The sequence below is a fragment of the Maylandia zebra genome, linkage group LG16, assembly GCF_041146795.1.
Source record: "Maylandia zebra isolate NMK-2024a linkage group LG16, Mzebra_GT3a, whole genome shotgun sequence".
Taxonomy (NCBI): domain Eukaryota; kingdom Metazoa; phylum Chordata; class Actinopteri; order Cichliformes; family Cichlidae; genus Maylandia; species Maylandia zebra.
The window spans coordinates 8,693,176-8,709,842 of NC_135182.1; the positions used below are offsets into that span (position 1 = coordinate 8,693,176).

General features: G+C 40.9%; 1 protein-coding gene across 7 annotated transcripts in view; it reads right to left on the bottom strand.

The window, feature by feature from the left end:
* Positions 1-13,358, bottom strand: part of lrch1 (leucine-rich repeats and calponin homology (CH) domain containing 1) — a 109,418-nt gene extending 96,060 nt beyond the window's left edge. For 4 of the 7 annotated variants that reach the window (XM_004566296.5, XM_004566295.6, XM_012923301.5 and 1 more), the window contains exon 1: positions 12,946-13,356. In XM_004566296.5, the coding sequence (XP_004566353.1) occupies positions 12,946-13,162 (217 nt within the window). In that variant the 5' untranslated portion in view covers positions 13,163-13,356. Of the gene's footprint in view, positions 1-12,945 lie in introns of all 7 variants that reach the window. The other 3 variants (XM_004566293.6, XM_004566290.6, XM_004566291.6) reach the window with 2 other exon arrangements.
* Between the last annotated feature and the right edge of the window lie 3,309 nt (positions 13,359-16,667).

Here is a 16,667-nt window from a genome sequence, read left to right on the forward strand (position 1 = left end):
TCCTTCCTAAACCGCTGTTAGTTGTAACTAAGACGTTATTACTTCATCAGGAATCTTTTTTCCACCATTAATGAAGTTGTTGTTTTTTCATAGAAGTGCTTTTTTCTATGTCTCAGTGTTTTTGCCCAATATTCTCTCACAAACACACACACACGTATTCAGGCAAGGCATCAAGCCACTGTCTTTCCTTTAACTTAGTAAACACGACAGTGTTTCCCCTCAGGCACGATCTGATATCGTCGTGTTGGTGTTGTTCCCAGATCATCATACTAAATGTTGTTCCAGTTGCAAGTGACCAATCAGAATGTTGTGATGTCAGACTTTTGCGACTTCGGGAAAAACCGCCGTAAAAAAAAACTGTACTTAAGCTGCGAGAAACCGCCTCTGTCCGCCGATCAACGGACCCTGACCCTAACCCTTTAATAAACGGTAAGCAGAACTGATATAGTCCTTGCAACACTGGAATTTCATAAATGCACGAATGGCTTGGCGCGCAAAAGAATAACTTCACAACAATGTGATTGGTCACTTGCAATGTTGAACCTGGAACAAGATTTTCATGATGACCTGGGAACAACACGACGATATCAGATCATCCTTCCCCTCAGAATTAACCTACATTCGTGGTGGTAGTATGGAGGCATGCTAAGATATGTAAGCAGACTCTGTGAACACAGCGTAGCAGCATGAGAAAAGGCTCAGCACTTGCTGCTGGCTGATGTTAGACGGATGTTAAACTTTCATGCAGTGGTTCTCCAGATGAGAACAATGACCACAAGACAAGAGACTCAACACAGCTGAATGACACTGAAGACTGGCAGCAGCTGAACTTTCAGAGTAAGAGAAGGGAAGGTTGCAGTAGCTGATGGATCACATCACCATTTTGGATGGATGATTTAAAAAAAACTTGATAAATATTCTGAGGAGCTGTCAATATATCAGGTGAAACCAGTTTCCAAAAATCTTGCCCATCCATGCGCTGATCCAAGCTGACAGAACCTGGACTCGGTCCTGTTAGATTGCACTTTCCATCTCAGTCCACTGAGCTCTTTTCTGATGTCCCTGAGCTCCTCACTCTCTCCGACTGGCGTCTCTGTAGCTCTTCATTTCTCAGAGAGAAAACCATTAAATGCTCCATTAAGTGCTTCTTTAACTGCCTCATTCTATATGCATGAGCCGCTGGTCCTCCCTCTCAGAGTCCTCTGAGAACAAATCAATAGGAGGCGGCTGAAGGTGAAACTCACAGTGAGGGGTAATGTTAAGGCATCTAATCACAAGGAAGGAAAGCATGCACTTCTGTCTTTTGGTTCCCTAAATTGTTAAAATGTGTTAATTAAAATTGTGCTTTTTGACACTTTCAAAAGACCACTCTGCTGTGGTTACTCTGTCCTCCAAATATAAAAGTGTTTGAGGATCTGAGGGTGTGTGTTTCCGTCACAGCTGTCACTACGTTCAGGTGTGGCGCGAACACTGAGCAGACAGTGCCTCCTCTAACCCCACATCCCAACACATTCCTGGAAATCCAACGCTTCCTGAAAGGGAAGGAACAGCACTGAGGTATAGGAAGTGAGGGTGGTAATGTCATGGGGGATAAATCATGCCTCAGGCACACATTATGCATCCATCTACACACATTAAACACACACAGACACACACACAGCTGCATCCTTCAAACCTTTATTGCACTCTTTCTGTATCATTAATGACTTCTATAATATTGTAAACCACTATCGGGCCAACATGGCAGCTTGTTGGTCTATTGACTGGTAAAATATTGCATAGTCAGATCAATAAGCAAGTTGCCCACAAATTATACAAGGACCCCACATCATTGTTTACAGTTTCTATGAGAAAAAGAAAAAAAATATTGTTTTCTTCAGAAAAAAAGAAAAATCACCATGAGAGTAAACTGCGGGAAGAGCGATCGAGTAAACCTGTCCTCCCTGCGACAATGGCAAATGGCTCTTTGGTCAGGTCGGAGGGCCCTTTAGAGTTTTGCTTACAGACCCGGGGTCAGGACCCGTTCTGCGTTACATCTGGTATCTGGTGAAATAAATAGACCTGACTATAAGTACACGTCGTGTTGACAGATTTCTTCAACAAATATGGAAAACATACTTAAATTGGAAAGAAAAAAAAATTCCCTGTAAATAATTTCAGCATCTAAGACCTCTGCAAACCCCGGACTGCTGTTTTACTGTATTCATTTTCTTTTCCCCCAGTCACTCTGCATCTGCTCCTATTCCAGCTGACATTATAGCGATAGGCGGGTACACCCTGAACGTCACCAGTTCAGTGACAGCGCTTCTCATGCAGCAGTTTTAGGATAAAAAATACAATCGTGGCTTAAAGTTTGGGCAGTTGCACCACTACAAACTTCTCAAATTCCTCCTCAAAGAAAAGTCTAAAGTAAAGAAATATTAGTAGAAATAAATAAACTGCATTCATATAGCAACAGAAAACAAGCATTTATTAACTGTGTATTGTGCAGCTAATTTTCCAAAAGCATCTTGCTGCAAATAGTGAATGTCCCAACTAAAATTTGATCTACATAATTTAAAGGCATGATTTCAGTTGGGTTGGCTATTAAACAAAAAATGAAAAAAAAAAACTATTATCATTATTATTATTATTGTAGTCACTTTTGATTGGTAACTTGGTCTGTGCTCTGGGACTTCCTCCACCTTTCATGTACACACTTGGAAAGTAACCACAGTGCAATAAAAAATGCTGAGATATGGCAATCCAACCTGCTGATGGTCAGAGAATGTCTCACTCCGTTAGGGTTGATGGTCAACAAAAAAAACTGCCTATTAACAGAATAAATCGCAGATATACTGATGAACATGCTTCTATGTGCAAATGCATTTAAGTACAAGTGGAGAACAATTTGAACTTTTTAACTCCATATAAAAATTTGCACAGTACACCTGACAAACGCAGGGAGGTTGTTGCTGTCAGTTTACACACATATTGTAAAGCTCTTTGTGTGCGTGCCTGTGTGTTCGTGTCTGTCCACTAAAAAAAACTGCCAAACACTGCAGAAATGTGTATTGTCTAGAGCTGGGTATGTGGTGGGAAGCACATGCTCACACACATAAAACCCACAGCAGACAGGCAGAGCATTAATACCAAAAAGCTCATCAGTGTGTCCACTGTAGGACAGTAACACAACCACACAGCAGCACAGAGACAGCTACAGTGTTTTTCTGCATCTATGTAGTAATATGAGGAGAAGATGATTAATTGATGAAGAAATTAACTGAATAATTCATAGCCCCATCATACATTGTACACCTCTGATTCAAGCCTTCCAGATATAAACATGTTTGTATATTAGTGATACATTTATTACAAAACGAGCGCTCCATAGCCGAGGACCATTTAGACACCGGTGTTGAAGGAATACCTCCAGGTCCCTTTTTCAGTGAGGTACAGGGCTTATGAGTAAGTCAACATTTTTTACACTTAACCGTGGAGCTGGATCCTGATGACCCTCTGCTGATTGTTTCCTCCATGCCATGTTAGCTCTCGGGCTAGATATCAGTGCACGGCTGCTGACAAGTAGAGCAGCCAACAAAGAACATGAAACTGAATTGAACTGATCACCTTATACATTAGCCCATCACTAGAGGACTAATTATCGTTATTGTCACTAGAAGGTACAGGACGTACAACTCGGTGAATCTAAGTGTTAATATTTTAATTGATTGCCAAGGTCATTAAATTGTCACATGTTATGTGGCCGTGGCCATCTGCCACCAGATGATGCTGCAGCTCTGATACTGTTGTAGAAAACAGTCATAACTTTAAGCCTATTATTATTAGTTATTGAGAAGGCAAAATAATTAGATCGTGGATCTTTTGTGGGAATGCATGCTGGAGATTATGTCATGCTAACTGAGTTAGAATAGCAGAGTGGATGTGTTAAAAAGGAGGGTGATGTTTGAAATCATTGTTCTTCCTGTTAACCATGGTTATCTGCAAGTAAACACATGCAGCTATCATCGCGGTGCATAAATAGGGCTTCACAGGCAAGGATGTTGTTGCTACTAAGATTGCACGTAAATCTACCATTATCGGATCATCAAGAACTTCAGGGGTAAAGATTCAGTTGTTGTGAAGAAGGCTTCAGGGTGCCCAAGAAAGTCAAGAAGCACCAGGACTGGCTCCTAAAGATGATTCAGCTGCGGGATCTGAGTGCCACCAGTGCAGAGCTTGCTCAGGACTGGCAGCAGGCAGGTGTGAGTGCATCTGCATGCACAGTGAGGCCGAGACTTCTGGAAGATGGCCTGGTGTCAAGAAGAGCAGCAAAGAAGCCACTTCTCTTCAACAAACAAACAAAAAGAAAAACATCAGGGACAGACTGATATTCTGTAAAAAAAGTACAGCGAGTGGACTGCTGAGGACAGGCGTAAAGTCGTTTTTTCTGATAAAGAAGTTTGGAGCATCTGGAAAAAAGGATGTCTGGGGAAAAAAAGGTGAGCGCTACCATCAGCCCTGTCTCATGCCAACAGTAAAGCATCCTGGGACTATTCATGTGTGGGGCCGCTTTCCCACAATTTTGCCAAAGAACACAGCTATGAATAAAGAATGGTACCAAAACATCCTCCGACAGCAACTTCTTCCAACCATCCAAGAACAGTTTGGTAAGGAACAATGGTTCAGCACGATGGAGCACCGTGCCATAATGCCAAAGTGATAACTAAGTAGCTTAGGAAAAAAAACATTGAAATTTTGGGTCCATAGCCAGGAAACTCCCCAGACCTTAAGCCAATTGAGAACTTGTGGCCAATCCTCAAGAGGCAGATGGACAAACAACAACCCACTAATTCTGACAAACTCCAAACTTTGATTATGGAAGAATGGGTTGCCATCAGCCAAGATTTGGCCCAGAAGTTGATTGACAGCATCTCAGGGCCAACTGTTCTTGAAAAAGAAGGGCCAACACTGCAAATATTGACTCTTCACATAAACAGACTTTGTGAAAACTAATATTCATGCCATTCTCACAACTGTACAGTGGTGACCAGAAAGAATCAGTTTTATTACTGAAAAAAATCATCTCCCTACTCTCTTCCTCTTTCCTGGAATCATCTTTAAACAGAAATCCCCTTCAAGTTCTCAGATTTTTCCCAAACACTTTCACCCTGAGTGCTAGAACTTTTATATATAGCAATTATATCAGGAACGGTACAAAAGAGGATTTGTAAGCGCATAAAATGAAAGCAAAATCAGTTACGTGTTATTGCTGTGGATGATTGCGATTTAAAAAATAAATAAATAAAATCTGCGGTTAAAATTTTGTCATTCCTCAGAACTAAACATTATGTCATTCTGTTTATCTTTTAACTGTCTGGCAGTTAAGGGATGTTTAACACCCCAAACACACAAACAGACACAAACACACACGGTTTGGTAGTTGCTGTTGATCCCACCACATTTGAAAGCAGACTGACTGGTTGGTTTGGTTTGAAAATCACCTTCCTTCACCTTTCAGTTCCTGGACACAAGTGATATAATCTACCCTAAAACAAATACCTGCAACCATACATATGCAGCCCCTCCCTGAGCGTGTCATATTAATAAATCTTATCTCACGTTCAATTAGATATACCACATTTTCTTTTTCTTTATCCTTTATAACTGTTTCAGTCCCTCTTCCTTGATCACAACCATGTGCAACATCTTCCACGAGGAAGCTTTTGAAAATGTGCCTTATACTTTTTCAGCACCATACAAAATTATAATGATGCTTTATGATGTGATGTTTCAAATCTCTTCTTCATCTGTGTGTTGTATGAATCAGGTGTGATTAAGTATTAAATAGAGGTTTGAGAACAGGCAGAAGCAGGCCCAAAACAGCAACTGCAGAAAGGAGTTAAACCCGCCATCTTTCTGTGTTTCTTCAGCCCGCCTTTCAGCGTGGTTCACCCGAGTGACTGTAAACACTCTAAAAGTAGCTCTTTTCCAACAAAAAGCCACCTCTTAGTTTGAGAGAAGCCATTAGTGGGAGGAGGCTGTAAGGAAAGCAGCTCCAGCTTGTGTTTCACTACAAGCCGAGACTTGCGCGGCTGCTGATATGAAACTAGGAGGAAGCACAGTGTGAGTCCTTGCACTTCTGTCGACTCTGACACACTGCTTCTGTGTGCACTTTAGCTGATTTATATAAATACGCGTGTGCATTTGTGCATTTAAAGACGAGTGCTTCCACAGCACGCTCGTCTGTCACAGTGACTCACTTTGTTCTGTCTCATCTCATTTCTTTTCATGGGAACTGATCACAGTTGCTGTGTGATCAGAGACGCCTCCATCTTCACTACAGAAAACTCAACAGGCCACTGTTTACTACTGTCACACCAGCATGTCGGTCATATCCACTCCAAAATGTCTACAGCAGGATTTTCAAGCTTCTTCGGTTCTTTTTCCCAGCGCCAGAGATACTTTGATTAGGGCTGGGCCATATTATACCGTTCACGGTAATACCGGTATAATGTTAGGCAACGATAGGAAAATGAAATATCGCGATAGAATGGGAGTAAAGCGCGCATGCGCAGTGCCTTTGTTTTCATACGCACATGGCCGATTGTTGAGTGAAACAGATGAACCAGAATTGGTTTGTAAAAATGGTGCAACTTCCGTGATGTGGAACTGGTTTGGTGTTTGTCCGTCAGATACACAACAAAGCACATTTTTTTGCAGAACATGCAAGCGGCCGTTGTTATTGTCATATTTGTCGGACTAAGATGCTCTTAAATCTGGGAGTAATCTGGGTCCTAAACTCCGTATTCTTCAGGTCAAACGAACACTGCAGCATCACTGAGCGTTAAAAACTGTCTAAATTCTTTCATCTTTAATAAAACGATCAGCATTGCTGCTTTACCAGGTGTAACTATAAAGTTTAACTTCCAGGCATCCATGAAAACAAAAGTTATTACATTTAACGGAGTTAGAAGTTAGCAGGAAGCTAGCGGAAGTTAGCTCGCTAGTTTCACTAGTTACCTAAGCATGATATTGCATGTTCTGACTGAGAGATTTCTGAAAAAAAATCAAACGTACAGCTCTGCTATCACTTCCAACATAAATGAAGACAGGAAACTAAACAGCAGTGACGTTTGTAGGGTTACTGAAGTTGGGCTAGCTGGTATATAATGATGTGCTACGTGATCGCTAGCGACACAGCTATGTTAGCATAACATAAACAGTGAAGCTGGAGGACGAACACTAACACTTTTCCACTTATAAAAGTTAACGTGAAGGTTCTTCATGGTTAGAGACAAATGCAATCGCATGGCAGGATGCTGTAAACGGACCAAACTTCAGTCAGGAGAACAACTGAGATAATCCATCCACAATACGAGGTTAGTCATTAATATACTGCAACAACATGGGAATAGAGCAGCTGCCAGAGAATTCAACATTAATGAATCAATGGTACAGAAGTGGAGGAAGCAAGAAGAATGAGTTTAATAAAGTTTGATTTATCTGACTGCTTTGTTTCGCTTAATGTGCCTTATAATCCCGTGCACCTTATGGTCCGAAAAATACGTACTGCACACTGCAGTTTAATGTTGCAAAGCACCTCTTTTTAACTTCAGTGGATATTATACATGGTTATGCTCAGGATATGTCAGCCCATTTCTACTGGAAATGCCTTTTGGTTAAACTTTCAGCAAGGAATTTGCATTTGCACTGTTAAATTTTTATAAAGCTTTAATGTACATAAAAACCAGCTTCTTGTTTAAGTGAAAATAAATGGAAGGTTGTCTTTTTGCGCTAGTAATGTTGTGGAGTTGTATTTTGTCTCGCATCAATTATATCGTCAGTTATATCGTTATCGCAAATTTTCAAATATATATCGTGATAAATATTTTTGGCCATATCGCCCTGCTCTAACTTTGATACACCAATACGCTGACATGCAACCAAATGTTTATCATTTTTTATCCCTTTATCCCATGATCTTCGAGTATTGAGCCAGAATTTGCAGGAGGTACCAGTCAGTAAGGCCAATATTGGCTGATACAGATATTTTGAACCCACGTATCTTAATGCATGAAGCCCGTAAGGCTGATAATCCTCATGGCTGCACTGTTTTCTCTGGCTTTTTTGAACCCTTCCTTTATCCTAAAACAGGGGTGTCATACATATGGCCTGGGGGGGGGGGGGGGGGGGGGTCAGAATCAGCCTGCCAAATGCTCCAATCCGGCCCCAGTGGACAGCTCTGGAAAATGTGATGAAATGTGATGAAAGGCATATGTTTGGACTAAGTTTTACAGCTTTTATCTATTGTATAATGAGCATCAGGACCTTTTCTCTTATTTTACATGTTTTGTTTCTTACAATTTAAAGCCAGAGAGTTGTGACAGTTCTTTCATTTCCTGCAGCAGCATTTCCTTATTGTGCAGAAAAAAACTGATATGTCCTGATGAGACTGGCCTTCTTTTTCCTCATATAAAGATAACTCAAGGATTAAATATGTAGTTCAACTTTTTTACACGGAAAGAAAGACTGTTTCTCATTTGGCCTATTTGCCAAATATTTGCTGTGACAACTCAACAAACTATTAAATAAACACTTATGACCTAACTATGTACATGAAATCATTAATCTCATTAATCTGACACCTCCTTCTGTTTCCTGAAGTGGTTAAGATAATGCACCTTAAAAGCTATTTTCGGCTAATCCCTCATTCATAGAGCCATCGCAGCAGGTAACGCTGAATGTTTGTTTTGGCAGACTTTCACACCAGATGCCCTTCCTGACACAACCCCAATGGGATTTCTGTCTCCTCCAGGATGGATCTGTAAGCCACTACATCAGGATGATGCACCTTGAGACCGTCATGGTAAGAAAGCATTAAATAAACTGGCATCAAATTAAAGAGAAAAAATAAACAGAGTGTTAGGAGTGTTAGGAGTAAGAAGTTTTGCTACCACGTGCTGCCAGAACAGATTCAATGGCCCTTGACAGCAATTCTATAAATCTCTGGAACAACATTTTTGTACAACAACATCTTGTCACTTTAAAGGAAAATGCCTTCAGCGTCCTGACACATATTACACAAACATCTACAGCTTGCAAACTGTTAGGGCCCAGTTTTACCTGCTTTCTTTTTTTCTCTTGACTGACTCTTAGGGATAAGAGGCAGGACAAGCACCCTCTTAGATTTATAAGAAGGATTCTCTAAAGGTCATTTGGTATGTAAGTGACACAAAACATCCCAGATCACAAAGTCTTGTCCATGACCAGGAATCCCTAATATATACTGCAGGAACGCTGTTAAACTGTAGCACACAATCTTCACACTCTCATTTTACTGCCATCACTTCTATCGCTTGACTTCATACTGCTGCTGCGGTGTGCGTGTGTGTGCATGCATGCGTGGGTGGGTGGGTGTATGGTTCTGTAAACGTGAGCTCCGCAGCAGTTACGTAATCCACATTTCTTTTTTAGTGTACATAAACAAAGTTAGAGACCGAAGTGCAGCAAAGTAACGTCACTTGTCTTCACTGCAGCACAGCCAACCCATTTATTCACTTACTCTGAAGAGCAAAGACAGCCACAACTTAGTTTTTGTTGCCAACGGCATTAGCAGGCAACATTTAGAGCACGTGTCTAACCCAGTGTTTCTACTACTTTTAAAAGCTGAAAGATAAAATGCCTGCACAGTACAGCAAATCAGCTTAACCAGCATGCCCCCAAATCTAACCTTATGAATCCACATGATGTCAGAGCGAACACTGAAAACTTATGTGGATCAGGGCAGTAGGTCAGTGATGAAAACTTGACTGTTTGATAACCACAGAGACCTGCACCTTATATCCTATACTCCGTTTGACCTGGTATGTATCAATAAGAAAATGCCAATCATGAACCCCAGTATGGATAAAGGTAGTCCTGCTTCTGGCCATACTTATCAAGACTCACAATATAGGGCTTTGGAGCGTGATGTCACGGGAGCTGGGCCACGCCCCCTCCCACCATGACAGTAGGCCAAAGAAAGTACACGGAAGCGTCAGCTATGGTTCGTACGTGCTGCGTTGTCGGTTGCAACGTTAGATCACACGATAGGGAAGGCAAGAAGCTGGAAAACGGGCTCACTTTTAATCGTTTCCCCTCCTGGAGGCAAGGGGAGGGATTTCATGTATCCGATATTACTAAACGAAGATGTCAGGCTTGGATTGCAGCGGTCAGATGAGCGGATATCGAGTTCTCTGCCATCCCCAATTTTTTGTTGGTTTGCTCGCAGCATTTTCTTTCCGGTGAGTCCTAAATAAATTCATATCTCTCTTAATAGGCTTTTAGTGTATTTCGAATGCGCTGAGGTCATAGATAATTAGATAAAACATCGTAATGTGTGATGCTATAGAATCACGTCATGTTGACGGAGTTATTTGGCATTATTGCAGGCATATGAAATATGAAACAGAAAAGAAAAGTATGTTTATTTTTTTTATTCAAGATCTGTTCACCTGTAATTAGCAAGTACATACACATGTATTTACATGGCAACGCACAGCTGGCAAGCTGGCTGTATCTTGGTCATATGGTCAACGTACTCACAATGTGGAGGCTTAAAAACGGCCAAATCTTGTACCCAACTAGAACTAGATGTGTGTCTCCAGGAATTTATAATTCCAAAAAAGATTGGCCGTGTATGCGCTGACTCCACAGACAGGGTAAGCGAAGATATCGGGATAGGACAACGGCGGTAGGCTGTCTGGGTTTCCACTCCACTGCCTTATTTCATACGGGTCCACACGCTATTTTTTCCAAGTACCATCTCTTGGCGTCTGGGCGCAACGGTCACGATACAGCCCTTTGTCTTTTGCGTTGATTTTAAGCAAGGTTCTGGCAGTCCCGCTTCCAACACAGTGTGTTTGTTTTGATTTGTGGCCTTCTGACATGGCGCCGCAATCCCACAATGCACTGCGGCGTGACGTCAACTCCAAAGCCCTATACACCAAGATCATAGACTGTATTTAGAAGACGGATGCAGCCACCAGCAGCCATCAGCCATTGGTTTAGGACCTTACACTGAAAGCTCAATGTTAGCATTTTGGCTGCTACCATGTTATTTATTTATTTTTAAGTCCTAAGTGATCACATATGAAAAAGAGAGTGGAGCGCTACTTCATAAGCTAACTGCTTCTATAGCCTGTACACATATATTGCAAAGATACAGAACACTGCTAGTTAGTTCTACATAACATATTAAACCCACACTATAATTTTATTCACAAAGACTGAGGCACAAACTTCTGAAAAGCCTGTTTCACTTAGCAAGTCATATTATTGTCCTTTAATGCAGCCACAGAGCCAAATTTAAGCCTTACCAGCACACAGACAGGAAGCTATTACATATATGTACATATGTTGTACAGAAGTTCATTAAAATTGCCCTCGACTCCTTTATTCTCTGACCAGAGTAAACACTTTCCTGATGAGTTTATGGGCTTGGTTGTTGATTTTGGATCATACTGAATAAAGTTCAAGTTTAAATCCAAATTATTATCATTTTTAGAGTCATAAATCAGGATTATTTAGGGCATAGGTGTCAAACTCTGGCCCGTGGGCCACATTTGGCCTGCAGTGTAATTACATTTGGCCCGCGAAGCCATACCAAATTATTATTAGAGCTGGCCTACTGATATTACACAGCTAATATATATATCGTTTAGTATTAAGCCTTGCTTGTTCCATATTCAGTTTTTCAGCAAAACTTGTTTGAGTCCATAAGAAAAGATTCATTCTTATATCTGGAGGAAGATTTTTTTTTCAATAAATTTTTTTTTTTTTCAATAAATATTAATGTTAGCCCGCAACATTGTTCCAGTTTTGAATTTTGGCCCACTGTGTATTTGAGTTTGACACCCCTGATTTAGGGTATGCTAATTAGCTAGTTATTTATGAATCACAAGACATCACCCTAGGTGTATGCATAGTTCTTTCACAGTCAGCTCCACCCCTTTGTCCTTGTCTAGTATCAAAACATGACAACAATAACAAAAAACTCAGCTCAGGACTTCATAATCAGTCTTCAGTAAGCAACTGAGGGTTGCATGGTGGCTACATCCATCTTTTACCTACAGTCTATGACATGGATAGGTAACTGGTCTGTTAGAGCGCAAACACATTTAAACTCATGACTCCTATATCAAGCCTTCTTTGTAACAAAGAACCCTCATATAAAACAACATCTGCTTTTCTTAAAGACCCTTTCCTTCAGCTTTTACAGCGCAAAAATACATCTTTTTTTTATTGTTTACCTTTATGTTAGAAAACTTCACACACATAACCTTTTGTGTTCTGGTAATTAACGTGATAGGGGATTGGGTTGGAAAGAAAATAGCTATGTTGTGCCTAAAACAGCACAGACTGAGTGTGTCGGGGTTCAGCCAACTCTCCATGCCTGTTTACATCTTGTAATGGATTAAAAGGAAGTAGTGGGGATTTCCACTGAACAGTCGGATCAGTGATAAATGCTCCAGTGCCCACTTTCACTATAGCCCTCCATAAACACAGGGCTTCAGTCATTTGGAAACTTGAAACTTTTCCTATGACTGTTCTCTCAATAATGAACAAATCTCAGGTCACAATGAGGCCAGTCAGGAGGCTAAACACAACTCAGTGGAGGGGTTAAAGTCAACTGTGCATCCGGTTCAGGTGAAGCCAAAGTTCCAACTTGCAAACACCATCAGGGCTGAGGGCTCGGCACACCACCCGTGCAGCTTCGTGAGCAAACGCTCAGTTAGTCCTCGTGGATAACGGAAATGCCAATGTTGTAAATAACGTCCAGCGGTTACTTAAAGGAGTCTCCACGCCGCCGTGACGCGTTTATAGCGGGGAGCAGTTACCGCCCAGCACCGGTGTGCCCCCCCTTCTTAAAAGCTAACCGGGATGGGCTGTTGGGGGAGTGCAATACACCAAAGAACAACCTACCTGCTTCCACCGTGTCCGACAGGTCGTGGTTGGCTGCTGTCCGGGGAAACTCCTTCAGTTTTCGGCAGCTGAGGTTGAGGACGCCGCTGGCCGCCGCCTCCTCCAGCGCCCGCTCCAAGCCCCGGTTGGGAGGCAGGTTGGCGCTGCCGATGTGAGCCTGGACTAACGGAGAAGAACCCAGAGGGGGGCGAGCCGACTCCGGTCCCAACGTCGCCATAATTTTCCGCCTCTCCGCTGCGCGTGTCCGTGTATCGGTTATGTCCGAGAGAGCGCGCGGGGTTGGCTACGTTCAGGTAAACAGCGGGACACTGACTTCACAGACGTCCGTGGCCGTGCCGCGCGTTCTGAGTTCGTGATTGTCGCCGCCGCGTCTGCTTGGAGGTCTGCGCGTGTCGTCAAGCGTCTCAGTTGGACGGTGCGACATCCGGGGAACAAATTTCAAAATTGTACACCGACCAGGCCAATGTTACGGTGGAATGAAATAATAAATACGAAGCCGTTTCGGGTATAATTTGGATATTCATTTTTTAAATTTCAAATTAAATATTTCAGACACAAATGTAAAGGTCTTACCATTGAAATGTGGTTATAAATCCAGATACGAGGGGGAATTAATATACCATGATTGCAAATGTATAAGTAAAGCACTGTTAATGCAATTGTGTAAGTGGTTATGTGGCCTCAACTCTGTTCTTATAATCTATTATATAAAGATGACTGACGATATTCTACTGCGCTACGATTTTTATTTTGAAAACAGTGTTTCCGGTCTCACGCCGCATTTCTTCTTTCTTTTTTTTCACTCAGTGCGGCTGCGCACTAGCCTTTTGCGGCCCGTGAAAGGCAGTGAAAATGAAAGTGGGGCTGAAATTTAATGAACAGTGACCTCTGCTGGACAAAAGCGACAAACAACACATTTCGCGCACTGAAGCTTTCTCATAGAGTTTAATCTCTGTTATATCTGTTATAGTTAGTTATCTCAGAAATTTTCATTTTGCTTTAAAACACAAGGTTTAAAGACTAAAGGGCTGGGTGTCCTATTTTGCAGTTAGGCCTGTGCTTAAGTTATGGTGGTTTCCTTTTGACTAAAGTGGCTGCTGAGACCAAGATATCCAGGTCACACCAGTTACCTTTAGCAAGGATATAAGAATAAGTAACTACTAACAATGCAGTGAAAAGTGTATAGAAGATTGTAACTACAGTTCTCTTGTAATGTAAGTTCTCTCTGTGTAAGTTTTAGATTTAACAATTGGTACAAACCTTCACAATTTTTTCTTCATTTTTAATGTCATATTTACACTATCTGCAACACCACTGCTGCAGTTTATGAGCAGTAATGTCACCAGTTCCAAATGAACAATAAATGAACCATAAATATACATTTGATCAAATTTTATTGTTTGAGATTAAAGCACCGGAAAGCAGCTCTATGAGAGGAAACTGATTCGTGCTGCAGGCCAAAAACCCTTATTTACAACCATCCTGTGTACATGAAGCTTGTGTGTGTGTGTGTGTGTGTGTGTGTGTGTGTGTGTGTGTGTGTGTGTGTGTGTGTGTGTGTGTGTGTGTGTGTGTGTGTGTGTGTGTGCATGAGTGATAATGAGAGAGTCCCACCGGGAATCAGAAGGAAGTGCTGAGTCAGCTCATTACATAACGAGCTTGCATCAGCAGATGATGCACAGTGCTGACCCCTGATTACACTGAGCACCATCACTTGTTCATACTTACATACTTGTGAGGACCTTTGCTAACCTAACACACAACACATCTTACAGATTAACTCAAACTCAATAATTATTGCAAATTTTTAGCCAGTTTGCTTTTTGCATGCACAGTTTAACCATATGGAAAAGATATATATAAATCTTATAAAGTTTGTATCTGTCTTGTGTGAAACTTGTGTGAAAAGCATACAGGACTGAAAACAGATATAAGAGCCCTTGAAAAATTATATAAATGAAACTTGGATGTTTTGGATACTTACTAAAACAATATATGAAAGTAATGAGAAAGTGGCCACTTTCATGAGTAAATCATATAAGCCTTCTATGATTCACTGTATGAAGTAGGCCACATCTTATGCAAGTCTTTTATAAGTTTTTACTATTTATTTTCCACATGGGTATAATTACATATGTCCTTTTTTATCTTCATAAAAGTCAAAGCAGAGAAGAGGGGAGTAACACGAGGCAGTGGAAGGAAGAAGTTTAAGAAGCGACTCAAATATTTCTCACAAAAAACGTTTTTACCAGTTAGAGCTTTCTTTTCTTTCTGATATCACAATTTTCTGACATAAAGTGATGTCATGTCAATGAGGTACCAGGATGTAAAAATGTGTGTTTCAGGAAATGTGTAGCTCGTGTTTCCTTTTTAAGCACTTTTTTTTTTATCCCCAAAATAGTGACTATGTTACAAAAAAGTTGAGCTCACTGTAAGTCAATTATGTGGTCTTCATAACAATGAAAGAGATCTGATTAAGCCACGAAATAACAGAGGAATAGATGACACTGACTCCAGACCAAGTCCCTACTTTCTATGGCATTTTGAATGGCATTATCAAAACATATGTTGTTGTTGTTGTTGTTGACTACAAAGTCTGGTATTCATGTTCACCAGCTAAAAAATGAGGAAGTACACCAAATATGCAATAGTATACACTTAAAGTGAAATTCAAATCATCTCTGGATGTTCATGCTTGAAAGAATGAAGTGCTGCGGTTTAAGATTTCGGTGTTTCTTTCCCAAAAAGACTCAGTCATCTATCTTTATCTTTTATTAAAGCAAACAAATGAGTTGTAATGTTTATTTCATAATCACTAATAAAAACAGCCATATTTACTTACAACATTTACTGAATCATTACATTTAGACTTGTAGTTTAAAATCAGACTTATAAGAGTTTTCTCAGATGACTCGTCTTGCTTTGTCTACTGGATCAAGTTACCCCTTAAAGAGAAGACATGGCAAAGTTGAAATATATTTTATTCATCCCAGAGTTGTAAGGTCTCTTTGTTACAGCAGTTAAAAATTAACTGAAAAAGTCCTGAGCATCACGAAAACATTTAAATCACTTCCCCCCTTCAGAACCTGGTTTGAATTTCACCAGTCGACTTGACCGTGTCTAAAGTACTGTGCAAAAGTTCTATGCTATCTCTCATGTTGCTTGGAAAATAGGAAATGTTGCAGCAGTTTACTGAAACATGCAAACCTCCATGGAAATGCAGTATATGAAGTGAACACAGACAGGTTCGCTTGTCTGTCACAGACAGACAGACAATTCCTGGTTGCATCCTTTATATCTGAAATACCAATTGTTCTGAAATATCAACCGAATGTCAACTGACGTTGAGCTATGTCTGGGCTCTGAAATGCTGCCACCTGGAGGTAAAGACTGGAGGTAAGTGTCTCAATCTGATCACGTCTCAACAACACCCTCGGCCATTGATACTTGTCTCTGTACTAGAACTTCCTCTTTCACCTCTGCCAACTGCCAGCTAACATGCCAGCCTTTGCTGAGCACTGAGAAATGTCACGTAAGATATGCTGCTGAACGAAACCTTTGCACTCGCGTCTGTGACGGTGTTTAAATTGAGGAACCTTTGAACACAACATTTAAGACCTGCAATGGGTTTAAGGAAACACTTTTGCTCCTATAATCGATCTGATTCTATTTCATTAAATGTTCCTTCATTCTTTAGAATGAAAGAAACAAGAAATATTTTA